The 22,973-nt window shown below is 45.8% G+C and overlaps 1 protein-coding gene across 1 annotated transcript in view; it reads left to right on the plus strand.

The window, feature by feature from the left end:
• The window catches only part of LOC128404106 (methanethiol oxidase-like), a 30,032-nt gene that overhangs the window by 1,048 nt on the left and 6,011 nt on the right, over positions 1-22,973 (plus strand). Inside the window, exons 2-7 of the mRNA XM_053369428.1 lie at positions 4,969-5,022; positions 10,257-10,369; positions 12,780-12,965; positions 14,414-14,534; positions 15,882-16,064; positions 18,318-18,496. Of these exons, the coding sequence (XP_053225403.1) occupies positions 4,969-5,022; positions 10,257-10,369; positions 12,780-12,965; positions 14,414-14,534; positions 15,882-16,064; positions 18,318-18,496 (836 nt within the window). The remainder of the gene's footprint in view (positions 1-4,968; positions 5,023-10,256; positions 10,370-12,779; positions 12,966-14,413; positions 14,535-15,881; positions 16,065-18,317; positions 18,497-22,973) is intronic.

The following is a 22,973-nucleotide window of genomic DNA, read 5'->3' on the forward strand; positions in this document are numbered from 1 at the left end:
AGTTTTGCTGCTACAGCTGCACCATGGCTTTTTATTCTCTCTGCGCTCCTCCCTGTGGTCATTCTCCTCTGGTCACTGCTGTGGATTCAGCAGGTTTACTCCTATGGATTCTAACCTCACAGATACAGAATCAGAGGCTTGAAAGAGACCCATGAATACCATTTAGCAGCTTCCCCCAAATCTGGGTCTCCAGATGTTTTTCGGACTACAGTTCCCATCATCCCTGACCACTGGTCCTTCTAGCTAGGGATGGTGGGAGTTGTAGTACAAAAACAGTGGGAAACCCAAATGTGGGAAACTCTGGTCTAGACTGATCCACCAGAACCTATGACATTTTAAATTTGACATAAATGTGTGTGTGTACACACACACACACACACACACACACACCTACAGACATGTAGGTTAAATAAAACATGTTTCCTCAAAAATAGGTTTTTTTTTGGTTTTGTTTTACTGAGGCTTACTTCCAAGTAAGTATGTTTAGGATTGAGCTTTAATGGTATTTTTCATAGCCTGTGAGCAGTAATTCCACTTTGAAACCCCTGCCCAGTCCTGTGCATGTTTACGTGGAGATAAAGTTTCAATGTTTTTCAACAGAGTGTTCTCCTTTTTTGCTTCTATCTTGCATAGAGAAAACTATGGGCAAATCTGCATAAGTCGTGAGATTTTAGGGCCAGCAGATGAATTGCGCAAGGTGCCACTGGAATGGAGAGACAGGCCTTTTGAAAGTCCAAATACAAAATCTGGAAGATCTGGAAAGTGCAGACTGGTCATGCACCATGATCTGTTTGTGCCATGCTTTTCCAAAAGCCAGCCTAAAACACCTAACAACACGATATAAAATTGTATACAACAATATCAAAAGAGAATCAAACAATCTGGAAAGTGAATAAAAGTGAGACAGTAAGCCTATAAACAATTCGCAGACTCACAACAGTGGAGGGGACCTTAAAGTTAACCTTGTCCAACCCCAGCCTGATTTTTTGATACTGGGAAATATGGCAAAACAGGTTATAAAGTGATCAGTTTGTTCATGCATGATTAGTAGGAGCAAGCATGGATTTCTTAGGAATAAATCCTGGCTGATTAATCTTGTCTCTCTCTTCTCAAAAATCAGGTTATTGTAGGAATGCACCAAGAACCTGATTCGTGTATTGTGGGAATGCTGTGGACATAATTTATCTTTGCTTCAGCAAAGCATTTGACAAAGACCCCCATAATATTTTGTTTAGTAGACTGGTTAAATGTGGGCTTGATGGCTTTGCTCTTTGGTTCTTCTTCATCAAACTGGGAGTGCTAATCAGCTGTCCTGGGCCCAGTACTTGTTAAAAAAAATTGTTAGTGACTTAGATGAAAGGGTGAAGGGAATCTTTATCAAATCTGTGGATGACACAAAACTGAGAGGAGTAGTGAATGCTGGGATAAAATTCTGCTATTACTGTACTTTGAGAGAATGGAAATTCAGCAGTAGTAGATGCATTTAGGCAAAAACCAAACAAACAAGTATACACTGGGAGATACCAGGCTTGGAAGCAGTGCATGTGAAAATGATCTTGGGACTAATCAATCGCAAGCTGAGCCAGCCATGTAACACTGCAGCAAAAAAGACAAATTCCATTTTAAGCTGCATTGATAGAATCATCGTTTCCAAGGCACGGAAAGTAACCACTCCACTTTTGTCTGGGCGACTGGAGGGCTGTGTCATTTTATGGGCAATTAAAATACCTCCAAACTGAAAAGTGAGTTCCTGCAATTTGGATATATTGCTTTAGTTTATTGCTATGATAAGGCCATCTGACACCAGTCGTCTCCTCTTTGCCTTCTTTTGCTTAATCTGTTACTTATTAAATCAAATATACTGCTTTGGGGCTTGTTCAGCCCAAATTCCAGTTGAGCCCAAATTCCAGCTCCACTGGCTTGCTGCAGGAAATTCAACTCAAAAAGCGTCTTTTACAGGACAGTTCTAGACATGCCTACTTTGAGTTCAGCCCCACTGAGTTCATTAGGGCTTACTTCCAGGTAAATGTGTGTAGGCTTGTAGCCTTAAAGACTTAAAGATAAGCCAAAAAAGAAAAGAAAAGCCTGCCTGTTTTTTTGCAATAGATATGCAGTAGCTCCTAAAGCTAAGCTGAGATGAAGCAAGCGCATTACAAGGGTTTTTATGTATCATAAAAAAGCATTGACTGCACTAGGGAGTTTTGAAATGGAGCCTGAAGAAACCCAAGAGGGAAAGAACGTTGTGAAATTTGGAGCAAAATGTTGGCAGACCCAAGGCCAGAGCGATGGGCAGCTTATGAAGAGGCCACATTTATCCACTTCTTAGTCTCATGTTTAACTGTGACTAATGGCCATTAACCAAGACTTGTGGCTACCCACCATATTTTTTTTTTTGCAACAAATTCCATGCATTAATTTGGTGTTGGGTGAAAAAAAATATCCATCCTTTGTCTGCCCAGAATCTGCTGCAAGTTAATTTTGTAGACTTCTGGAGTCAGGTAGTACCTTGGCAATCTTCTGGTGTAAACCTCTATTTAAGGCAGGATCTCAAATGATCTCTTTCAGCTTCTGCCTTCTGGAAGAAGGTACAGGGTTATAAAGACTAGGACTAGCCGCCTGAGAAACAGTTTCTACCCAAATGCAATTCTGGTTTTAAACGCAGTATAAGGAGTCTCTATAGTATATTGTATTTTAAAATGGGGTTTCAGAGTTTTTAGGGGTTTTTGAATGTCTTATGTAGATTTTTCAGTTTCATTGTTCTGTATGGGACAATGACAATAAAGATGTCGTATCGTAAATGCAGGTTCTCACAATGCTGGCCTCGCAACCTTCTTAAATACTGTATTTTTTGCTCTATAAGACGCACTTTTTCCCTCCTAAAAAGTAAGGGGAAATGTGTGTGCGTCTTATGGAGTGAATGCAGGCTGCGCAGCTATCCCAGGAGCCAGAACAGCAAGAGGGATTGCTGCACAGCGCTCCCTCTCGCTGTTCTAGCTTCTGGCTTCGCCGTGCAAACCCTCTTCAGGCTCTGCTCAGCGCTCCCTTTAAAGATTATTTTTTTATTGCACTCCCCCTCTAAAAACTAGGTGCGTCTTATGGTCAGGTGCGTCTTATGGAGTGAAAAATACGGTATCTCCAGATTCTAGTGCTATGGTGAGAAGGATAAAAGCTTTTTTCTGGATCAACTTCACACACACACACACACACACACACACACAAACATGAAAGATATTTGAGTGCCTTCTAGGGTTCACTGTCAAGTCACACAGCAACAGGTTTGGCCGCTGAACTAAAACATGGGTGCACCTTGCAACTTTCCCCAGGACAGATTGCAGCTTGCAGGAGTCCTGCAGCAGGGGCAGGACATTTTTGGAAAATGTTATCTTTGAAGAGCTTTCCCACCCTGACGATCTCCAGATACCGTTTTGCTGCAACTACAGCCCCCGCCCTGACCACTGGCCATGCTGGCTGGGGCTGATAGAGTTCGGAGGGCACCATGTTGGGGAAAGCTGGCCTAGGATGTTTTACAATGACCCCAGGTCAGGCTCTTTGGGTCGGCGCCTGATCTCTTGCGTGACAGCAGCTGCCTAAGAGGCTTAACAGGACACTCCTAAAAAATACAATTTAGAGTGTGGGGTGTGTTTTAGCACAAGTAGCTGTCGGGTGCCAAAAATTTTCACTCCAGTGCCAAGTTTGTCCATTCCAGAGCTTCATGTTGTTTACACCCATTTCTTGGATCTCAACCAACCTTAAAAGTGGAACTGTTGTGTGGATCTACCCCAGCTGTGGGCCCACAGCTCAATATTGGCAGCTTTCTCCAGTGTAGCCATGCAGAGAGCTAGCAAGAAGAACCTCGCTAGGTCAGGCCTGTTAACGGAGAAATCTGAGGGCTCCCTTGGGCAAAAAACAAGGATACCAGCCAGGAATACCAGAGCAAAACAGCAGCCAGTAGGCTTGGTCTTTATTGAAGACTGTCGCGACAGGACTCCCACCTGCCACCAGGTGGAAGCCCCGAACGAAAGAGCCCCCAACACTTTTATTAGCTGCTAATCCCCATGTTACACCCCCCCAACTACATCACTCATACATCACAATTACATCATGAAAGAGGAGGTCTGGTGGCCGGAATATGAGCATCCTGGACCCTGCCCCATGGTTCTCCTTGCCCTCCACCAAACACTCATCAAGTGTAACAAGAGAGATATTTACATTTCCCTGTTTCCCAGCCAAGTTAATCACACCCTTTTGTCTCCATCTGGGTTTCTTATTTCTGGAATGGCTACCTGTCTGGCACTCAGGTTTCAGGATGCCAGGGATTATCACTCAGGCAGAGGGGCTGCTGAGGAGCTGAGCTCACATGTCTAGATGAATTTCTGAAGTTTTCCCTGTGAGCCAGTACATAGATGCATTTATCAGTGAATTCTTACATTTGGTACAAAGCAGCTCGTAAGCTTGATCTTTATTGATCTGTTGCAACAGGGTCCTCACTCCCCACAGGAAGGAGGGAGGAAACCCCGAACAATGACACGCAAGGCCTTATATGGACTTTTGAAATTGCCACCCTGTGGATGAAGACCGAGGGACGCGGGTGGAGCTGTGGGTTAAACCACAGAGGCCCGGCCAGATGGGCGGGGCATAAGTAATAAATTATTATTATTATTAATTCTAATTTTAAAAGAAAGAAAGTTAAGGTGCCTAGGAAGTTGAATTCTGCATGGGGAGTCATTCTTTACTCTCTGCAGTCCCCTGTCCCAAGATAGCAAATTAAAGACATTCAATCACATTAACACTCGATTGGGAGCCACCCAGAGTGGCTGGGGAGACTCAGCCAGATGGGCAGGGTATAAATAATAAATTGTTGTTGTTGTTGTTGTTCAAACAAAAAGCCTGGGAATATATCCAGGAAAGGCATCTCTTGGGACCAGCAAAACTGTCACCTGCTGATCTTTCAACCATTTCAATTTGCAGCGAAATGCGGAGAGTGCGGCCCTGGATACAAAACGCCATTGGACGCTATGAAAGGTAAGGGGCCAGGGTCTTTGTGGCCACTTTTTATTTTTATTACAAGCATGCCTGTATCTTGCCAACTTTCCAAGGAGTTCAGAGCAAGCTTGCTTACCCCAACAGCACAAGGGGACCCACAATTTATTTTTTTGCCAGTCCCAATTGCTGGCTACTGTTTGTGTTTGCCAACAACCCTGTACTGGGAAAAAACCAGTGCCTTGTCTGTGTCATCGTACGGGGATTTGAAGGTAGTGCTTGCTCTGCTTCCCCACTGCTTTTTCCTTTTGTGTAGTTCCGGTTCTAGGTTGTAAGTCTGTGGCCTGGGATTCCCTTGTTTATAACTTGTGTGCAACTTAGTAACTGTTCCTAAATGAGAAACAAGAGCATGGTGAAATCCAATCTACCCACTAGTCCATTGAGTTCAGTAATGTTTATACGCTGATTGGCGGTGGCTTTCCAGCGATTCAGCGGGTGATCTTTCTCTTTCTTATATATATATAGTATTTTTATTGATACTTGTACAAAAATGCATACCTATCACAAAAATATAATACACTGCAATATCTAAAAAAAGAACAGAGGCAGGAAGAATATGAAGAAGAAGAGGAAGAAGAAAGAAAGAAAGAAAGAAAGAAAGAAAGAAAGAAAGAAAAGCATGGGGAAAGAGAAAAGAAAAAAATATATAAAAAGATTTCTAGTTCTCTGTCCTTCACCTAAACATATTATTCGCTCATTCTGTTGTCTATAAACCAGTACTTTTTCCATCTTCGAATCCAGATATTACAAGTTCATTTTCTCTTTCATGCAAAAAGTCCATAAGAAGTTTCCAGTCCTGAGTAAATGTCAATAATGATTTTTTCTCTAATTAAACACATTACCTTTGCCATCTCAGCCAAGTCCAATAGTTTTATCAGCCATTCATCTATAGTGGGTAGGGCTGTATCTTTCCATCTTTGTGCATATAACAATCGACCCACCGACCTTCCGATCGGCAAGCCCTAGGCTCTGTGGTTTAGACCACAGTGCCACCTGCATCCCTCTAAATCAGGGGTAGGCAAACTAAGGTCCGGGGGGCAGATCTGGCCCAATCACCTTCTCAGTCTGGCCCACGGGCGGTCCGGGAATCAGCGTGTTTTTACAGGAGTAGAATGTGTCCTTTTATTTAAAATGCATCTCTGGGTTATTTGTGGGGCATAGGAATTCGCTCATTTTCCCCCTTCAAAATATAGTCCGCCCCCCCACAAGGTCTGAGGGACAGTGAACCTGCTGAAAAAGTCTGCTGACCCCTGCTCTAAATAGTTTATTGGGAATTAAATACCAATGGTCAGCCAGGAGACCTACCTGCAGACCTTCTGAGACTCCAGATTCCTGGGACCCCTGCATTGTAAAACAAGCACTGTACTACTGAAGTGGTCATGCTGATCAGATTGTCTCTGAAGCCATGCACAGCTTAGGAAGGACAAAGGAAGCTTCCTTGTTCCATCTAACTCAGTGCCAGTGTGGTGTAGTGGTTAAGAGCGGTGGACTTGTAATCTGGGGAACCGGGTTCGCGTCTCCGCTCCTCCACCTGCAGCTGCTGGGTGACCTTGGGCCAGTCACACTTCTCTGAAGTCTCTCAGCCCCACTCACCTCACAGAGTGTTTGTTGTGGGGGAGGAAGAGAAAGGAGAATGTGAGCCACTTTGAGACGCCTTAGGGTAGTGATAAAGTGGGATATCAAATCCAAATCCAAACTCAGTGTTGTCCACACTGACTGGCAGTGGCTCTTCAGAGTGCCAGGCATGGGACACTCCCAGCGCTACCTGGATGCGCCAGGTTTTGAACCCGGGACCCAGCCACTGAACTACGGCCCTGCCCTCTCTTGGGACTGCAAGCTTACTAATGTTTCATTTTTGCACATTAAGAAATTTAATGAAATTTGCACACCCCTCCCAAGGTTTCCTGAACTGCAGTCTCAGACTCCATCAGGGAGTGGCAACTGTGTCCTAACACTTGGGAGAAGCGCCAGCAATAATAAGGAAATGCTTTCAAGCTAAAGAAACTCCCTCTTTCATTTTTCATCCACATCTAGGCACTGTAGATAACAGGCTGTGGTTTTTGAGGGTATCATTGCCAGGGCTGCAAATGTATCTGAAATGATCCTGGACTGCTCTCCTCTTCAGTCTTCAGGCCTTCATAACCCCCAGTAGGTGATATGTTAAAAGAAATATAGACGTTTTCATGTAGGTTTTTAACATTATGTAGGACTGCCACTCCCCCACCAATATATTTTTATTGAGTTTTACAGTACCAATTTGAATTCAAACATTATACATCAACATCTAGAATTCTCTGAATCCTACGACTCTCCTCCGCCCTTCCATTGTTACAATTTTCAATCTTTTTTTCCAACTGCCTTCCTTGTTTTCTCTCTTTTTAAAAAACAAATAAACCACTTTCACCATAATTCTTCGTATATTACAAGCATTACTCAAATCCTGCCAAAGTTTGTAGTTGTTTACAGTGTTCTCTTAAATACATTGTGAATTTTCCCCATTCCTTCTTAAAATTCTTCTTCTCCTGGTTTTTGATTTTCCCAGTCAATTTTGCCATTTCAGGGTAGTCCATCTTCATCAGCCATTTGTCTCTGGTTGGAACTTTTTCTTCTTTCCATCTCTGGGCCACTAGCATTCGTGTTGCTGTCATTGCATACATGAATAGTAGTTTCTGCTCCTTTGGATCTCTGCACCTAAAATAGTAAAGGTAAAGGGACCCCTGACCATTTGGTCCAGTCGTGGTTGACTCTGGGGTTTTGGCGCTCATCTCGCTTTACTGGCCGAGGGAGCCGGCGTACATGTGGCCAGCATGACTAAGCCGCTTCTGGCGAACCAGAGCAGTGCACGGAAACGCCGTTTACCTTCCCGCCAGAGTGGTACCTATTTATCTACTTGCACTTCGTGCTTTCGAACTGCTAGGTGGGCAGGAGCAGGGACTGAGCAATGGGAGCTCACCCCGTCGCAGGGATTCGAACTGCCAACCTTCTGATCGGCAAGTCCTAGGCTCTGTGGTTTAACCCACAGCGCCACCCACGTCCCGTGCACCTAAAATACCTAGTAGAAAAGCATCTGGTTTTTCCCTAAATGTTATTTGGGAAATAAAAGAACTGCCATATTTAGTCATGTTAGATTGGTGAGATAGATTGAAAAGCATTTTGATTGGCTAAAAAGTCCCCCCTGCCTTAATTCAACAGCAAATGTTTGAAATGTGACTATTTCTTTTAATTAAAAAAAACAGATGCTTACAAGACTTTCAGATAGCATTGTCCTATGTCCTATGTTGCGGGAGGAACACCTCTTCATAAGATGGGATGTGAGAGAGGAGGGATGCCTCATTCCATCTAGTGTGTGAGTGAAGGTGGAAGACTTATTAGAAGGAGGCGTGAGGAGAGATACGGTACCTTGTCTCAAATAGCATTAGAAAGGGCATTCCCTCTCACGAGAGAGAATGCCTCTTCTCAGACAATACTGTCGGAGCCTCCGTAAAACCGAGCTGAAATGGCTATTCCTCCGGAGCCAGAAATATGTGCTACATTGCTACTTTTATTTCTAACTATGAAGGACAGAAAAGAATATGTGTCTGCTCTCTGTGAGAGACAGAAAAACAACAGTAACAAAGAAACAGGAAACCAGTAACTTCAACATCCATCTCCCATGAGACTTCCAATAGTCTAGAATGTCAACAGAGTCTTGTGACTCCAAGAACTGCACAGTGGCATAACAGAAATCTAACAGATACTAGAAGGAGCACTCCATTCTGTGTGTCAAACAAGAGGGAGCACCTCTTTTTAAATGAGGTACAAGAAGGGGAGGAATGGCACAAGATGAGGCATTACCTTCTTGCCTGCCTCTTCCAAAACTACCCCTGTTGTGATGAATACCTCGGGTGACAGACGCTTCAGGTTACAGACGCTTCAGGTTACAGACTCCACTAACCCAGAAATAGTACCTCTGGTTAAGAACTTTGCTTCAGGATGAGATCAGAAATTGAGCTGCGGCAGCGGGAGGCCCCATTAGCTAAAGTGATACCTCAAGTTAAGAACAGTTTCAGGTTAAGAACAGACCTCCGGAATGAATTAAGTTCTTAACCGGAGGTAAGAACTGTACCTGCATCACCAAAAAGCAAAGTTTCTTCCCTTCTGCCCTTTAGAACTATTTCTCCCCCATGTGCAAATTCATGCATAAATTCATAAACGAAGCTTTTAAAAAATTGGCCTCATTTCATGGCAAATCGGGGATGGCCGGTTTGTGGCTCACGTGAGGGATTTGCCCCCTTGGGCGATATTATCTCACGTCATCGTTCTCCCACTCCCTTGACCTTGCCAATGTCTAATGGAAGTCTTGCTCACTGTTTCATTCATGAGCAAAGCAGAGAATGTTCGAAGAAAGATACTGTTTGCATTGTTCGTCACATCCAAACGCAGCGCTGAAAGGGTGAGCTTTCCTCCTTTCTTGATCTGGCTCCCCTTAATACAAAAAATCTGCCCTTATTCCCTTATGGGGGACACAAGAGCCCTTATAGAGTCCTTTGCAGGTTCTCCATCGGTCGGAGGAAAAAACAGAGGCCAACCAGAGAATACTGAGAAGCAAAGCAGTTAGGAAGCCTGATTTTTATTGAACTGTTGCAACAGGGTGCTCCCCTCACACGCAGGAAAGGAGGAGGACCCAGAAAAAAGGTGTGTCCATCCTTATATAGACTTTTGGAATTGCCCGCCCTGGAGTCCAAGACCACCCCCAGAAACATCATACCTACATCACAGAATGGGCGGACTACAGCAGAAATCTGAGTGCGTTGTTTACCTCCTGTCTGGCAGGTTACCTGTTAATGCTCACTTGATTGGATACCCTGGGGAGCCTGGCCAGTCCTTTGTAATGATAAGTACTTCGTTCCTGAGCCAAGTCACAGGCTCACCCTGTTCATACACAGACATACCCTTAAGACAGGATTTGTGAAGGAAAAGACAATGGGGAGGCTTTTCCATTTTCCTTGACCTTGCAGAGAAATCATTTGGTCAGTTTGGGAGTCAAAATGGCTCCATGGCTGCTCTCCTGTGCAGCTTCAGACATGTGGCCTATATATCTATGTACGTGTTTGCCTGGTACATTTATGAACGTTTATTATATACATAAGGCCTTAATTTGTTTATTTCACCAGTGTGTTTGCTTCCCTGTTCCCCCACTCCCGGTGGCTCATACAAGGTTTTTTGCTTTTGGACAGGCCCCCGGGAAGAGATTGTATACCTGCCCTGCATCTACAGGAACACCGGAATAAAGAAACCAGACTATCTGGCCACGGTGGATGTGGACCCCAAATCTCCAACCTATTGCCAAGTAAGTATCTTTCAGTGTGCGAAGGCTGGTCACGCAAGAATGCTTGGCATGCGCCGATATCTTCAGGGTTACATTATTGCTCCACAATTGTGTGAGAAGTCCTGTTTGCTTTCCAAGGATAATTCTAAGTCGTATCTCGTAAAAGAAAACCAAAAGACACCCTGACACATCCCCATAGCAAAACCCCACCCTAAAAACACTTTTAAAAGTGCAAACATTGCAATCCGCCTCATTCAGGCTGTTGCAGAGGTCATTTGTGACAGCTGCTCGCTTTAAAACTGGAGAGTGCATTCTTGCAGAACAAAAGTGGGGGTGTGGTGGTTTTTCCAAACACTTTCCCGTTCATTCTCAAGCGGTTCAGATTGCTAAATCTTTTGTTGGCTTTTGTATACTTAGCCGCACACTTTGTGGGGCAGTTGATCTGGTCCAGCAAGATATCTTGTCAAAGCTTGTTAATTTTATTTTATGGTATATTTTCAAAAACCTTAAATTGTAAATAAATGTTGCAAGTTGCCACGTCGGTGTATGAGAGGGGTGCGGGTGGGGGAACCTCAGAGTGATAGTTGTGTTTAAAGATCTTTTTTAATTTTTTTTAAAAAAATTACCAATCACCAAAACACAAACAGTGAAACCCCCCGCAGGCGGCTGATATATTGGGTATACAATATTCAATAATATACATATTCAATAATAATATATTCAAATTAACCATATGTACACTTCTATATACCTTAACACTCCTCCTTCCACAAGGTTTATTTAACTTTTAACATTTTAACTGCCCCAAGCTGTTCAAACCTACTCAAATGATTCCGTATCTTCTCAAACCCATCCTCCTTCTCACTGACCTTAAACCCTTTCATTCTATGTATCTTCACAGTTAGGTATTCTAAAATTATAATATTATTCAGTTTTTTCCTCCATTGGTTCACCCCTAGCTCTTCTGCATTTTCCCAGTTACTCGCTATAACCTGTCTGGCTGCAGTTACCATCAATTTTACCCATTTGCAAATGCAGTTGTGTTTAAAGTTCTAAACAACTAAGCGTCCAGATATCTGAGAGACCACCTCCCCCTCTTCCCTACAGACACTCTCAGGTGTTAAGATCGACAGAGGAGACCCTCTTGTTCTGCCACCCTCAGAAGTATAGGGAATAGCAGCCCAAGAGAGGGCATTCTTCGCAGCAGCGCCTAAATGGTGGTGGCTCCCTTTCTGCAGAGAGGCCTCAAAATCTTCATTGTACAGCTTTCACCGTACGCCAAAGGCACACCTCTTTACACCTGAGATCTATTTTTATTTAACAAAATTGTTTACGCCTCTAAGCAGTCTATAAGAAATGTTGTGAATATCAACAAAATCAGTTAAGAGCAAATGCCGTATTTTTCGCCCTATAGGACGCACTTTTCCCCCTCCAAAAATGAAGGGGAAATGTGTGTGCGTCCTATGGGGCGAATGCAGGCTTTCGCTTAAGCCTGGAGAGCCCCACCACCAGCCCCACAAACCCGATGTGGTTTGGAGGCTGACAGCGGGGAGACGCGTGCTTCTCCCCGCCGCCAGCCCTGCAAGCTCAGGGGACAGCGCACAGCTTCGGGATCGCTCTGGGACCCGTTGTGGGGCTGGGGATGGGGGAAGCTCGGGCTTCCCCCTCCCCCAGCCCCGCATGCTCCCAGAGTGGGCTTTGCACAGCTCTCCGCAAGCTGTGGGAGCCCGGCGCGACTTCGCACTGGCCTCCAAGGCTTGCAGAGAGCTGCCTGTTCTAGGGGTTGGGGTGGGGGAAGCTCGGACTTCCCCCGCCCCAGCCCTATGCCTGGGGGGGGAATAATTTTTTTCCCTTTATCCCCCCCCCAAAAAATCTAGGTGCGTCCTATGGGCCGGTGCGTTCTATAGGGTGAAAAATACGGTAATTAAAAACATGTAAAAGATAATTAAAATTAAGCATTGACAGATTAAAGATCAACATGTTGGGATTGTTGTTGTTGTTGTTTAGTCGTTTAGTCGTGTCCGGCTCTTCGTAACTCTCTGGACCAGAGTACGCCATGCCCTCCTGTCTTCCACTGCCTCCCGCAGTTTGGTCAAACTCATGCTGGTAGCTTCGAGAACACTGTCCAACCATCTCGTCCTCTGTCGTCCCCTTCTCCTTTCGCCCTCCATCTTTCCCAACATCAGGGTCTTTTCCAGGGAGTCTTCTCTTCTCATGAGGTGGCCAAAGTCTTGGAGCCTCAGCTTCAGGATCTGTCCTTCCAGTGCGCACTCAGGGCTGATTTCCTTCAGAATGGAGAGGTTTGATCTTCTTGCAGCCCATGGGACTCTCAAGAGTCTCCTCCAGCACCAGAATTCAAAAGCATCAATTCTTCAGCGATCAGCCTTCTTTATGGTCCAGCTCTCACTTATTATTATTATTAATTTCATAGGTCATCCATCGCCTGCCCATGCCAAATGTCAACGATGAACTCCACCACACTGGGTGGAACTCTTGCAGCAGCTGTTTTGGGGACACGACCAAGAAGCGAAACAGGCTCATCCTTCCCAGCTTGATCTCTTCCAGGATTTATGTGGTTGATACAGGCACTGACCCTCGAACTCCACGCCTCCATAAGGTACAGGCTTTTCTGGGGCTCACCAGAAACCACGCCCTCCCTTTTGCAAGTTCCTGTGTTGCTCAATGAATCAGAAGCCCTAACAGAGTGGCTTGCAGTGAGTCTTCACTGTAGTATTTACAAGGCCATCAGCATTGAGGGTTTTTTGCAGCAGAACCAGTCCCTCACAAAATAGGTAATAATGTTAGCACTATGGATGGGGGAGGGACGCGGGTGGGGCTGTGGGTTAAACCACAGAGCCTAGGACTTGCCGATCAGAAGGTCGGTGGTTCAAATCCCCGTGACGGGGTGAGCTCCCGTTGCTCAGTCCCTGCTCCTGCCAACCTAGCAGTTCGAAAGCACCTCAAAGTACAAGTAGATAAATAGGTACCGCTCCGGCGGGAAGGTAAACGGCGTTTCCGTGCGCTGCTCTGGTTCGCCAGAAGTGGCTTAGTCCTGCTGTCTGTGGACAAACGCCGGCTCCCTCAGCCAGTAAAGCGAGATGAGCGCCGCAACCCCAGAGTCGGCCATGACTGGACCTAATGGTCAGGGGTCCCTTTACCTTTACCTTTATGGATGGGGGATCAAATCCGTTTAGTTTTGCATTTTAATGCGAGCCAAACGGTTCTAACTTTCTAAGTCCAATGCATGAACCGAAATGCCACCACCCTCCAAAATTCACACACTTCTCTGAACTTTGGGACGCAGTTCTCCAACAATGCGTACAAGAATGCAAATGTTAAGTGAAGGTGTGCCTAAAAATTCATATATTAGATAAAACAGCGCACAGGAATGCATTATATTAGGAGAAATTGCTTGCAAAGGTTAATACGTTAAGAGGAAATGGCATTTAAAGAGTATCATAGGAGAAATGTATGCTAAAAATATTCCCTTTATGGCAGTTTCTCTTCTCTTTCATTGATGGAGAACGGTTAGGGAGTGAGGAACACACACATAGAACGTTTTCAGGACACTAGCTGTTATGTGCTGAGTTGAATAGGATCCAAACTGCAGCAGTCTGATTGGTCCTAGAACAATAGGATTCAGAATGCAGCAGTCTGATTGGTCCTAGAACAATGCAGCAGTATGATTGGTTGGCAGGAACCACCCAATCATGCTCCAGATAGAAGTGAATCCACAACCTGATTGGCTTACAGTAGAATTCTGGAATTAGCCAATCATGTGCAGCCCATTGTGTAAATAATGTATATAAAGCAGATACTTTGAGGGGACTTTCATTCATTCCTCCTCACCACTATGAGCTGAATAAAGAGCATGAAATCACTTTGCAACTCTGAGTATATTGCACTAGCGTTACTTTCTCTGTGCAGAAGAAGGCACGATTCACACAATTTCTGTCGGTCCTGTACCCTTGGAATCATAAGAGCCAGAAACTTAAAAAGCACACAGAGGAGAAATTTTTAACACCGCACTAACCTTCCCTTTCTCTGTGCCACCTTTTCCCTTAGGCTGTTGAGCCCGTTGAGATGTACTGGAAGTGCAACCTGGCTAATCCTCATACCACCCACTGCTTGGGCAGTGGCGAAATCATGATCAGCACCATGGGAGACCCGTCCGGCAATGGAAAAGGTGTTTTTGGGGGCTGGGCAAGCAAAGGAGGTGGTCTGGGCTGGGTTAACAAGAGCGAGTCCCAGTCCAAATTCTGAACGGAGAAAATTTCTGTTCTTCCACATGCAGTTTATTAAATGCAGATTTGCACCCTGCCTTTTATTTTGCATAATTTATTCCAATATTGATGACTCTGGAGCAGTTTCCCCCTGCCACCAAGCTCCTGGGTGTATTCATCTGCTTGTTGGGTTTCAACAGGCACGACTCACAATTCTAGACTGTGTCTCTGCAATCATAAGGACTACAAACTTAACTTTAAAAAAAAAAGAAAAAGGCTAGGGCAGGGGGGGTGGAAGGAAGCAGAGATAATTGGGAAACTGAAATGTTAGGATTCTTGTGGGCCAGCTCCTTATTTATTTATTTGTTAAATTTGTTAGTCTCTTTATCTTGCTTAGGGCAAAGTTACACAACCAAGATACAGCAATTTGCACGCATACTCTCTAGGAGAGGTTTTTATTTATTTATTTAATACAAATATAACAAAAAGAAAGAAAAGAAAGGAACAGCATCAGCTCACATTAATATTAAAAAAAATCCATCAATTCTGACTTAAACTATACACACACAAACACACACACACACACATTATATACAGTGGTACCTTGGTTTAAGAATAGTCCGGTTTAAGAACAATTTGATTTACAAACTCCGCAAAACCGGAAATAGTGTCTTGGTTTGAGAACTTTACCTTAGTCTAAGAACAGAATCCGAATGCTGGAAGGGCACCAGCGGCGGGAGGCCTCATTAGGGAAAGTGTGCCTCAGTTTAAGAATGGTTTTGGTTTAAGAACGGACTTCCAGAATGGATTAAGTTCGTAAACCAAGGTACCACTGTGTGTGTGTGTGTGTGTGTGTGTACGTACACACACACACACACACACACACACACACACACACACACCGGGCGCCTTCATCTGCAACAAAACATGTCTATCCTACATTGGTTTCTACAACCTTCCAACAGTTTGACTTCACTCCAAAAGACACACTCCTCCATTGACAGACGGATGGCCAACCAAACCATTATAATCTACCTTCAAATGTAGAAAGGGCAGCGTGAACTTCAGACCACTGAGTAGTGGATGGTGCATGTTTACCTTCAAACCTACAAGTCTTTTTGCAACACGCACGCACACCAGCTGGGCTGTATCAAATACCTTTTGGGATTTAGAATAATGCATCTTGTTGATGGCAACGATTGTAGCTTATTGGCAGAGCATCTCCCTTGCATGGAGAAAGCCTCAGGTTCAATTCCCTGTGTTCCTACGACATTCCTAATGGTTTTTGTTGTTTTTATTTGTAATGTCAGGTGGTTTCGTGCTGCTGGATGGGGAGACGTTTGAGGTGAAGGGAAACTGGGAAAAAGGGTCCAAGGTCCCTAAGCTGGGCTACGATTTCTGGTACCAGCCGAGGCATAACGTCCTGATGAGCACAGAGTGGGGAGTGCCCAAGTGCCTGGCAAATGGGTTTAATCCAGCTGATCTGGAAAAAGGTGAGTGCGTCCTTCTGCACATAAGCACTATTGAAGCAAAGGGTGGCTGGGGGGAATAATAATTGTAATACAGTGATACCTCGGGTTACATACGCTTCAGGTTACATACGCTTCAGGTTACAGACTCCGCTAACCCAGAAATAGTGTTTCAGGTTAAGAACTTTGCTTCAGGATGAGAACAGAAATCGTGCCCCAGCAGCGCGGCGACAGCAGGAGGCCCCATTAGCTAAAGTGGTGCTTCAGGTTCAGAACAGTTTCAGGTTAAGAACGGACCTCCGGAACAAATTACAGTGGTACCTCAGGTTACATACGCTTCAGGTTACAGACTCCGCTAACCCAGAAATAGTGCATCTTTGAAGGTCCGTAGAAGTATAATATGTCTATGGTTGAAACAAAGTAATAGATGCTATCCTGTGGGCTAAGCGGTAAAACATTTTTAGGCGTTCATGGCGCCGAAGTAGTAAGTGACTTATACTTCTACGGACTTTCAAAGATTGACAGACGTGTGTTCTTTTGATTTCAAATATATTAGAGAATTTACAAGTGTACACATTTTGTTTTTGTTGTACTAAATCATGTGTATTATGCAATAAGAATTACAGTGCTATCTAGTATACTGGTCTTCGTGTTGCTTGCATTGTTTGTTGTGCTGTTTCGCAATGCAGCATTCCTCTATGAAATTATGAGGAGCGGAACGCTGAAGAATTGAGAGTAGCGAAAGGAAGGATTTCTTCACACAGTGCATAGTTGAAATGATGGAATTTGCTCCCTGTGAGAAGTAGCAATGGCTGCCAGCTAGGATGGCTTTGCAAAAGGTTTAGACAAATCCACTGAAATATACTCAGAGTCACGAAGTGATTTCATGCTCTTTATTCAGCTCATAGTGGTGAGGAGGAATGAATGAAAGTCCCCTCAAAGTATCTGCTTTATATACATTATTTACACAATGGGCTGCACATGATTGGCTAATTCCGGAATTCTACTGTAAGCCAATCAGGCTGTGGATTCACTTCTATCTGGAGCATGATTGGGTGGTTCCTGCCAACCAATCATACTGCTGCATTGTTCTAGGACCAATCAGACTGCTGCATTCTGAATCCTATTGTTCTAGGACCAATCAGACTGCTGCCTTTTGGATCCTATTGTTCTAGGACCAATCAGACTGCTGCAGTTTGGATCCTATTCAACTCAGTACATAACATCCACGGAGGACAATAAGGCTATATTCTGAATGGCACTTGCTGGGAATTGCAAGTGGGGAGAATGGCCATTGTCCTCAGGTCTTGCTTGTGGGCTTCTGTCAAGAGCATCCGATTGACCACTGTGAAAACAGGATGCTAGACTAGTTGGGCCATCGCCCTGATCCAGCAAAACTCTTCTTACATTGTTAGATGGGAGGGATTTTGTGCACAAAAGAATGTCTTTCACAGGCAGCTGTTGTAAACAAAAATTGCCCTTTTCCCTTATGGGGTAGCCAAGAGCCCATATAGAGTCCTTACATAGGTTCCCTATTGGTAGGAGAAAATAACAGAGGCCAACCAGAGACTATTGAGAAGCAAAGCAGCTAGTAAGCCTGATTTTTATTGATCTGTTGCAACAGGGTGCTCCCCTCACACGCAGGAAAGGAGGAAGACCCCCAAAAATGCTGTGCAAGGGCTTATAAAGAGTTTTGAAATTCCCATCCTCTAGATCAAGACCACTCGCAGAAACATCATACATACATCACAGAAGGGGTGTAACCTAAGACCACCCCTCAGATACATCACACCTTCACAAAAAAAAAAACCTGTCTAAAACAGAACATTTGCATGTTGTTTTTCTCCTGTCCCTGTTTATCTCCTGTCTGGCAGGTTACTTGATTGGATTTTCCTGGGTAGCCTGGCCATTCTTTTGTAGTGATAAATACTTCGTTCCTGAGCCAGGTCACAGGCTCACACCTTATTCAAACACAGACATACGCTTAAGACAGGATTTGCGAAGGAAAAGACAATGGGGAGGCTTTTCCACTTTGACCTTGCAGAGAAAACATTTGGTCAGTTTAGGAATCAAAATGGTTCCAGGTTGGTCTTCCTGTGCTGATCTATGTATGTGCGGTTATGAACATTACCGTATATCTAAGACCATAAAATTCCTATCACACAGCTCTCCTCACACACCAATGCTGGGGGAAATCGAAAAAGTGACCTCTCCGTAAGCTTTACTTTTCTGCTCTTTATTTACTCTACCTTCTCCACAACCACTTCATCTTTGAAGGCTGCTATGGTAGCAACATTAATGTGTGGGACTGGACCACCCATGAACTCATCCAGTCGATCGACGTGGGGAAGAATTCCATCCCTCTTGAAATCCGCTTTCTCCACAACCCCGACGCGGCAGAAGGGTTCATCGGCTGCGCCCTCACCAGTGCGATTCATCGTTTCCACAAGACCGCGGTAATAAAAAGGAGTAAAGTTTTTAGTAATACTTGAGGACAGGGTATGGCTCGCTGGCATAAGATCCTCCCAGGCACCTCCAATTAGAAAAGAGCATTTCTTTGTAGACTTGGGGGAGAAATTTAAATTCAGTTCACGCCGGAAGGCCAACTCACTCAGTTTGCACTTTCTGAAACAATGGATGGACTGAAACACAGCCTTCCATTGAAATTTGCCCTTTTCCAAATTTTGCAGTGCGGTTCTCCAACCAAGTATCACGTACAAAAATGCATATACTGGGGGAAAGTGTACATAAAAATGCATGTGTTCAGAAAGGTAGCACACAAAAATACTTAATAGCAGGGGAAATCGATTTGCAAAATTGTGGATGGTAGGTGAAATTTCATACAAAAATGTGTTTGGGAGAAATTTGCACTAAAGTGCTGGTGAGTTTTCACGAGGACTTAAAAAAAAAAATCCAAACTGATGTGGGAATGTGGAGAACTGAACTTAAGATGGGGGAAGGGGAGAAAAACAGAATCCGAAATTGACAGGTGCCTAGTTGGATATGGCCTTGGGGAGCGTACTCTGTTGGGCCGTTCTCTTTTGCAAAATATTTATTGGTGTACAGCCATACCTCGGGTTACAGCCGCTTCAGTGAGAGCCAGTGTGGTGTAGTGGTTAAGAGCGGTGGACTCGTAATCTGGTGAACCGGGTTCGCTTCTCCGCTCCTCCACATGCAGCTGCTGGGTGACATTGGGCCAGTCACACTTCTCTGAAGTCTCAGCCTCACTCACCTCACAGAGTGTTTGTTGTGGGGGAGGAAGGGAAAGGAGATTGTTAGCCGCTTTGAGACTCCTTCGGGTAGTGATAAAGCGGGATATCAAATCCAAACTCCTCTTCTTCTCTTCTTCTTCAGGTTGTGTTTTTTTCAGGTTGCAGACTGCCGAAACCTGGAAGTACCGGAACAGGTTACTTCCGGGTTTCGGCGGCTGTGCATGCGCAGAAGTGCTAAATTGCGCTTTGCGCATGTGCAGAAGCGCCGAGTCGCAACCTGCGTGTGTGCAGACACACAGACGCGGGTTGTGAACGTGCATCCCGCATGGATCATGTTCGCAACCCGAGCATCCACTGTATTTGAGTGTATGTGGTTAGAGACCATAAAATAGACGACATTGCAAAGGGATGTGGCAAGGGTCCCTATGGTAGGGCATCTGTTGAGGCTCTGCACCCTAACAGGGGCCGCATTAACAACAGCCCGGCCCCCACTGCAGACCTTCTCTTCCTCTCTACTGTTGCAACCTGCCTGCTTGTTCACCCACCTCTTGTTGTGGGGCAGACATTGGTGGTGGTGAACAGAAAGAACAGTGATACCCCTCTCTGCTTCCTCATTCCTTCTCTGCCTGTCAAGTAAGCAGGTCAGCAGTGATGAGGAGGAAGAGGAGCTGCTGCTGGCGGTGGCGAGGAGGGGAACTCACGGAGGGTGTTTCGTCCAAGGGAGCCAGCATTGGAGGGGATGAGGATAATAATAATTTATTCCCCGCCCATCTGGCTGGGTTTCCCCAGCCACTCTGGGCGGCTTCCAACAGAACGCTAAAATACAATAACCTATTAAACATTAAAAGGGACGCGGGTGGCGCTGTGGGTTAAACCACAGAGCTGAGGATTTGCCGATCAGAAGGTCAGCGGTTTGAATCCCTGCGACGGGGTGAGCTCCCGTTGCTCGATCCCTGCTCCTGCCAACCGAGCAGTTCTAAAGCACATCAAAGTGCAAGTAGATAAATAGGCACCGCTCCGGCGGGAAGATAAACGGCGTTTCCGTGCGCTGCTCTGGTTCGCCAGAAGCGGCTTAGTCCTGCTGGCCACATGACCCGGAAGCTGGATGCCGGCTCCCTCGGCCAATAAAGTGAGATGAGCGCCGCAACCCCAGAGTCGGCCACGACTGGACCTAAGGGTCAGGGGTCCCCTTTACCTTTATTAAACATTAAAAGCTTCCCTATACAGGGCTGCCTTCAGGTGTCTTCTAAAAGTCTGGTAGTTCTTCTTTTTGACATCTGGTGGGAGGGCGTTCCACAGGGCGGGTGCCACTACCAAGAAGGCCCTCTGCCTGGTTCCCTGTGACTTCAGTTCTTGCAATGAGGGAACCGCCAGAAGGCCCTCGACGCTGGACCTCAGTGTCCGGGCAGAACAATGGGGGTGGAGATGCTCCTTCAGGTATACTGGACTGAGGATGCACACACACACCTCCTGTGCAGTTTGTGACGGTGGGCAAAGGGAAGTATTTGCAGGTGAAATTAAGTTTTACCAATGGGGGCATCCAAAAGGGATCTCCCCAGCCCCCAACTTGGTGCAAAAGATCCCTTCTTGCAGCAAAGCACGGTGGGACAAATTGCTGACAGTCCGATTCCCTCTGAACATGTAAAAAGCCAACAGTGCACCGGATCTGTGTCGGCAGGAATAGGCGCCAGTCCAACTGGCGATGGAGTCAAACAGGTGTTGTCAGGCGGTGAGCAGGAGGCTCTGCGATCCCAACGGTTGTCTGACGGAGGCCCAGATCTGCAAGCCGTTCCCTCCCCACCCCAGTATGCGCAGTTATCGCCTTTGCATCTCAGTGAGTGAATTATTGATCTTTGGCATAATGGGACAGCGCAATCATTAACCCGCCTGGCTTACCCGAGGTGGTTCATTGAGCCGCCGCTCCCATTGTAATGGCTGTTTGCTCAGGTCTCATGTCACCTCCGCATATGTCGAGCTGTGTACATACGATTGTGCGGCGGTTCAAGCCATTAAGCTTTCTCTTGTCTACATAAGATAGGCGGCTGTGATACGGCACAAGAGCTGTTTATTCTGCAGTGCGTTGTGGAGTGGCCAAGAGACAGTGGTGACGGAGGAAGTCTCAGCGTTCAGAGATTTCGCCTCTGCCCTGCACTCGCTCTCTCCTGCTGCCTCAGCCCTTCCATCTGTAAAATGGGACTAATAATGTTTGGCATGCCTTGTAACAGAGCCAGGCACACTTCAGGTTTGCAGGGCCTGCTTTGAGCATTCCTCACCCCCCCTTTTTTTTTTTACCCCTGAGATCCACTGACTGGAACCAGATGCAAAATAGTGGCTGGAGTGGGGTGGGGTGGGGATCATAAGTGGATTATTCCAACAGCTGGCCTGGAAGCACCCATTCTCTAAGAATAAAATAACAAGATGCCTCTGAGCACATGCTCAGCACCAGAATTTCTTTTCAGCAGTTGTCACACAAAAGTCCATGCCTGGACCCCCCCAAAAAAACACTCTTCCCCTCCCAGCAGCCTGATTTAGAAATAGGGTAGGAGGGTGGGGGGATGCGGGTGGCGCTGTGGGTTAAACCACAGAGCCTAGGACTTGCTGATCAGAAGGTCAGCGGTTCGAATCCCCACGACGGGGTGAGCTCCCGTTGCTCGGTCCCTGCTCCTGCCAACCTAGCAGTTCGAAAGCACGTCAGAGTGCAAATATATAAATAGGTACCACTCTGGCGGGAAGGTAAACGACGTTTCCGTGCGCTGCTCTGGTTCGCCAGAAGCAGCTTAGTCATGCTGGCCAGATGACCTGGAAAAACTGTCTGCAGACAAACGCCGGCTCCCTCAGCCAGTAAAGCGAGATGAGCGCCACAACCCCAGAGTCGGTCATGACTGGACCTCATGGTCAGGGGTCCCTTTACCTTCACCTAGGAGGGTGGGATCCCAATTTTTTGCTGGCGTTAAACAATTATTGAACAATTGCTGGCATATTGCAAATCAGTCCAAGGGATCAGCTAGTAGACTTTGATCTTCCTTAAGTCTTTTTGCCCCCTCGCAGAGTGTGGTCACATTCTCAGCATACATTTAAAGCAACATTATACTATTTTAACAGTAGCTACTTCCCTCCTCCACCAAGAATCATGGGAACTGTAGTTTGCTCAGGGTGCTGAGAGTTAGGAGACACACTTCAATTCCCCTCAAAGAGCTCCAGGTCTCAGAGTGGCTTAATGGTCAAACCCTTTCCCCAAGGCCTGAGCATCTCCTAACAAGGAGGCCGTTTAGGGCTTTACAGGTCAGCACCAACACTTTGAATTGTGCTCAGAAACGTACTGGGAGCCAATGGAGGTCTTTCAAGACCGGCGTTATGTGGTTTCAGCAGCTGCTCCCAGTCCCCAGTCTGGCTGCCGCATTCTGGATTAGTTGTAGTTTCCGGGTCACCTTCAAAGGTAGCCCCACGTAGAGCGCATGGCAGGAGTCCAAGCGGGAGATAAACAGAGCGTGCACCACTCTGGCAAGACAGTCCGCAGGCAGGTAGGGTCTCATCCTGCGTACCAAATGGAGCTGGTAAACAGCCGCCCTGGACACAGAACTGACCTGCACCTCCATGGATAGCTGTGAGTCCAGAATGACTCCCAGGCTGCGCACCTGGTCCTTCAGGGGCACAGTTACCCCATTATGCACCAGGGAGTCCTCCACACCTGCCCGCCTCCTGTCCCCCCAAGAACAGTACT

Source organism: Podarcis raffonei, chromosome 16 (genome assembly GCF_027172205.1).
Source record: "Podarcis raffonei isolate rPodRaf1 chromosome 16, rPodRaf1.pri, whole genome shotgun sequence".
NCBI classification, from domain to species: Eukaryota; Metazoa; Chordata; class Lepidosauria; order Squamata; family Lacertidae; genus Podarcis; species Podarcis raffonei.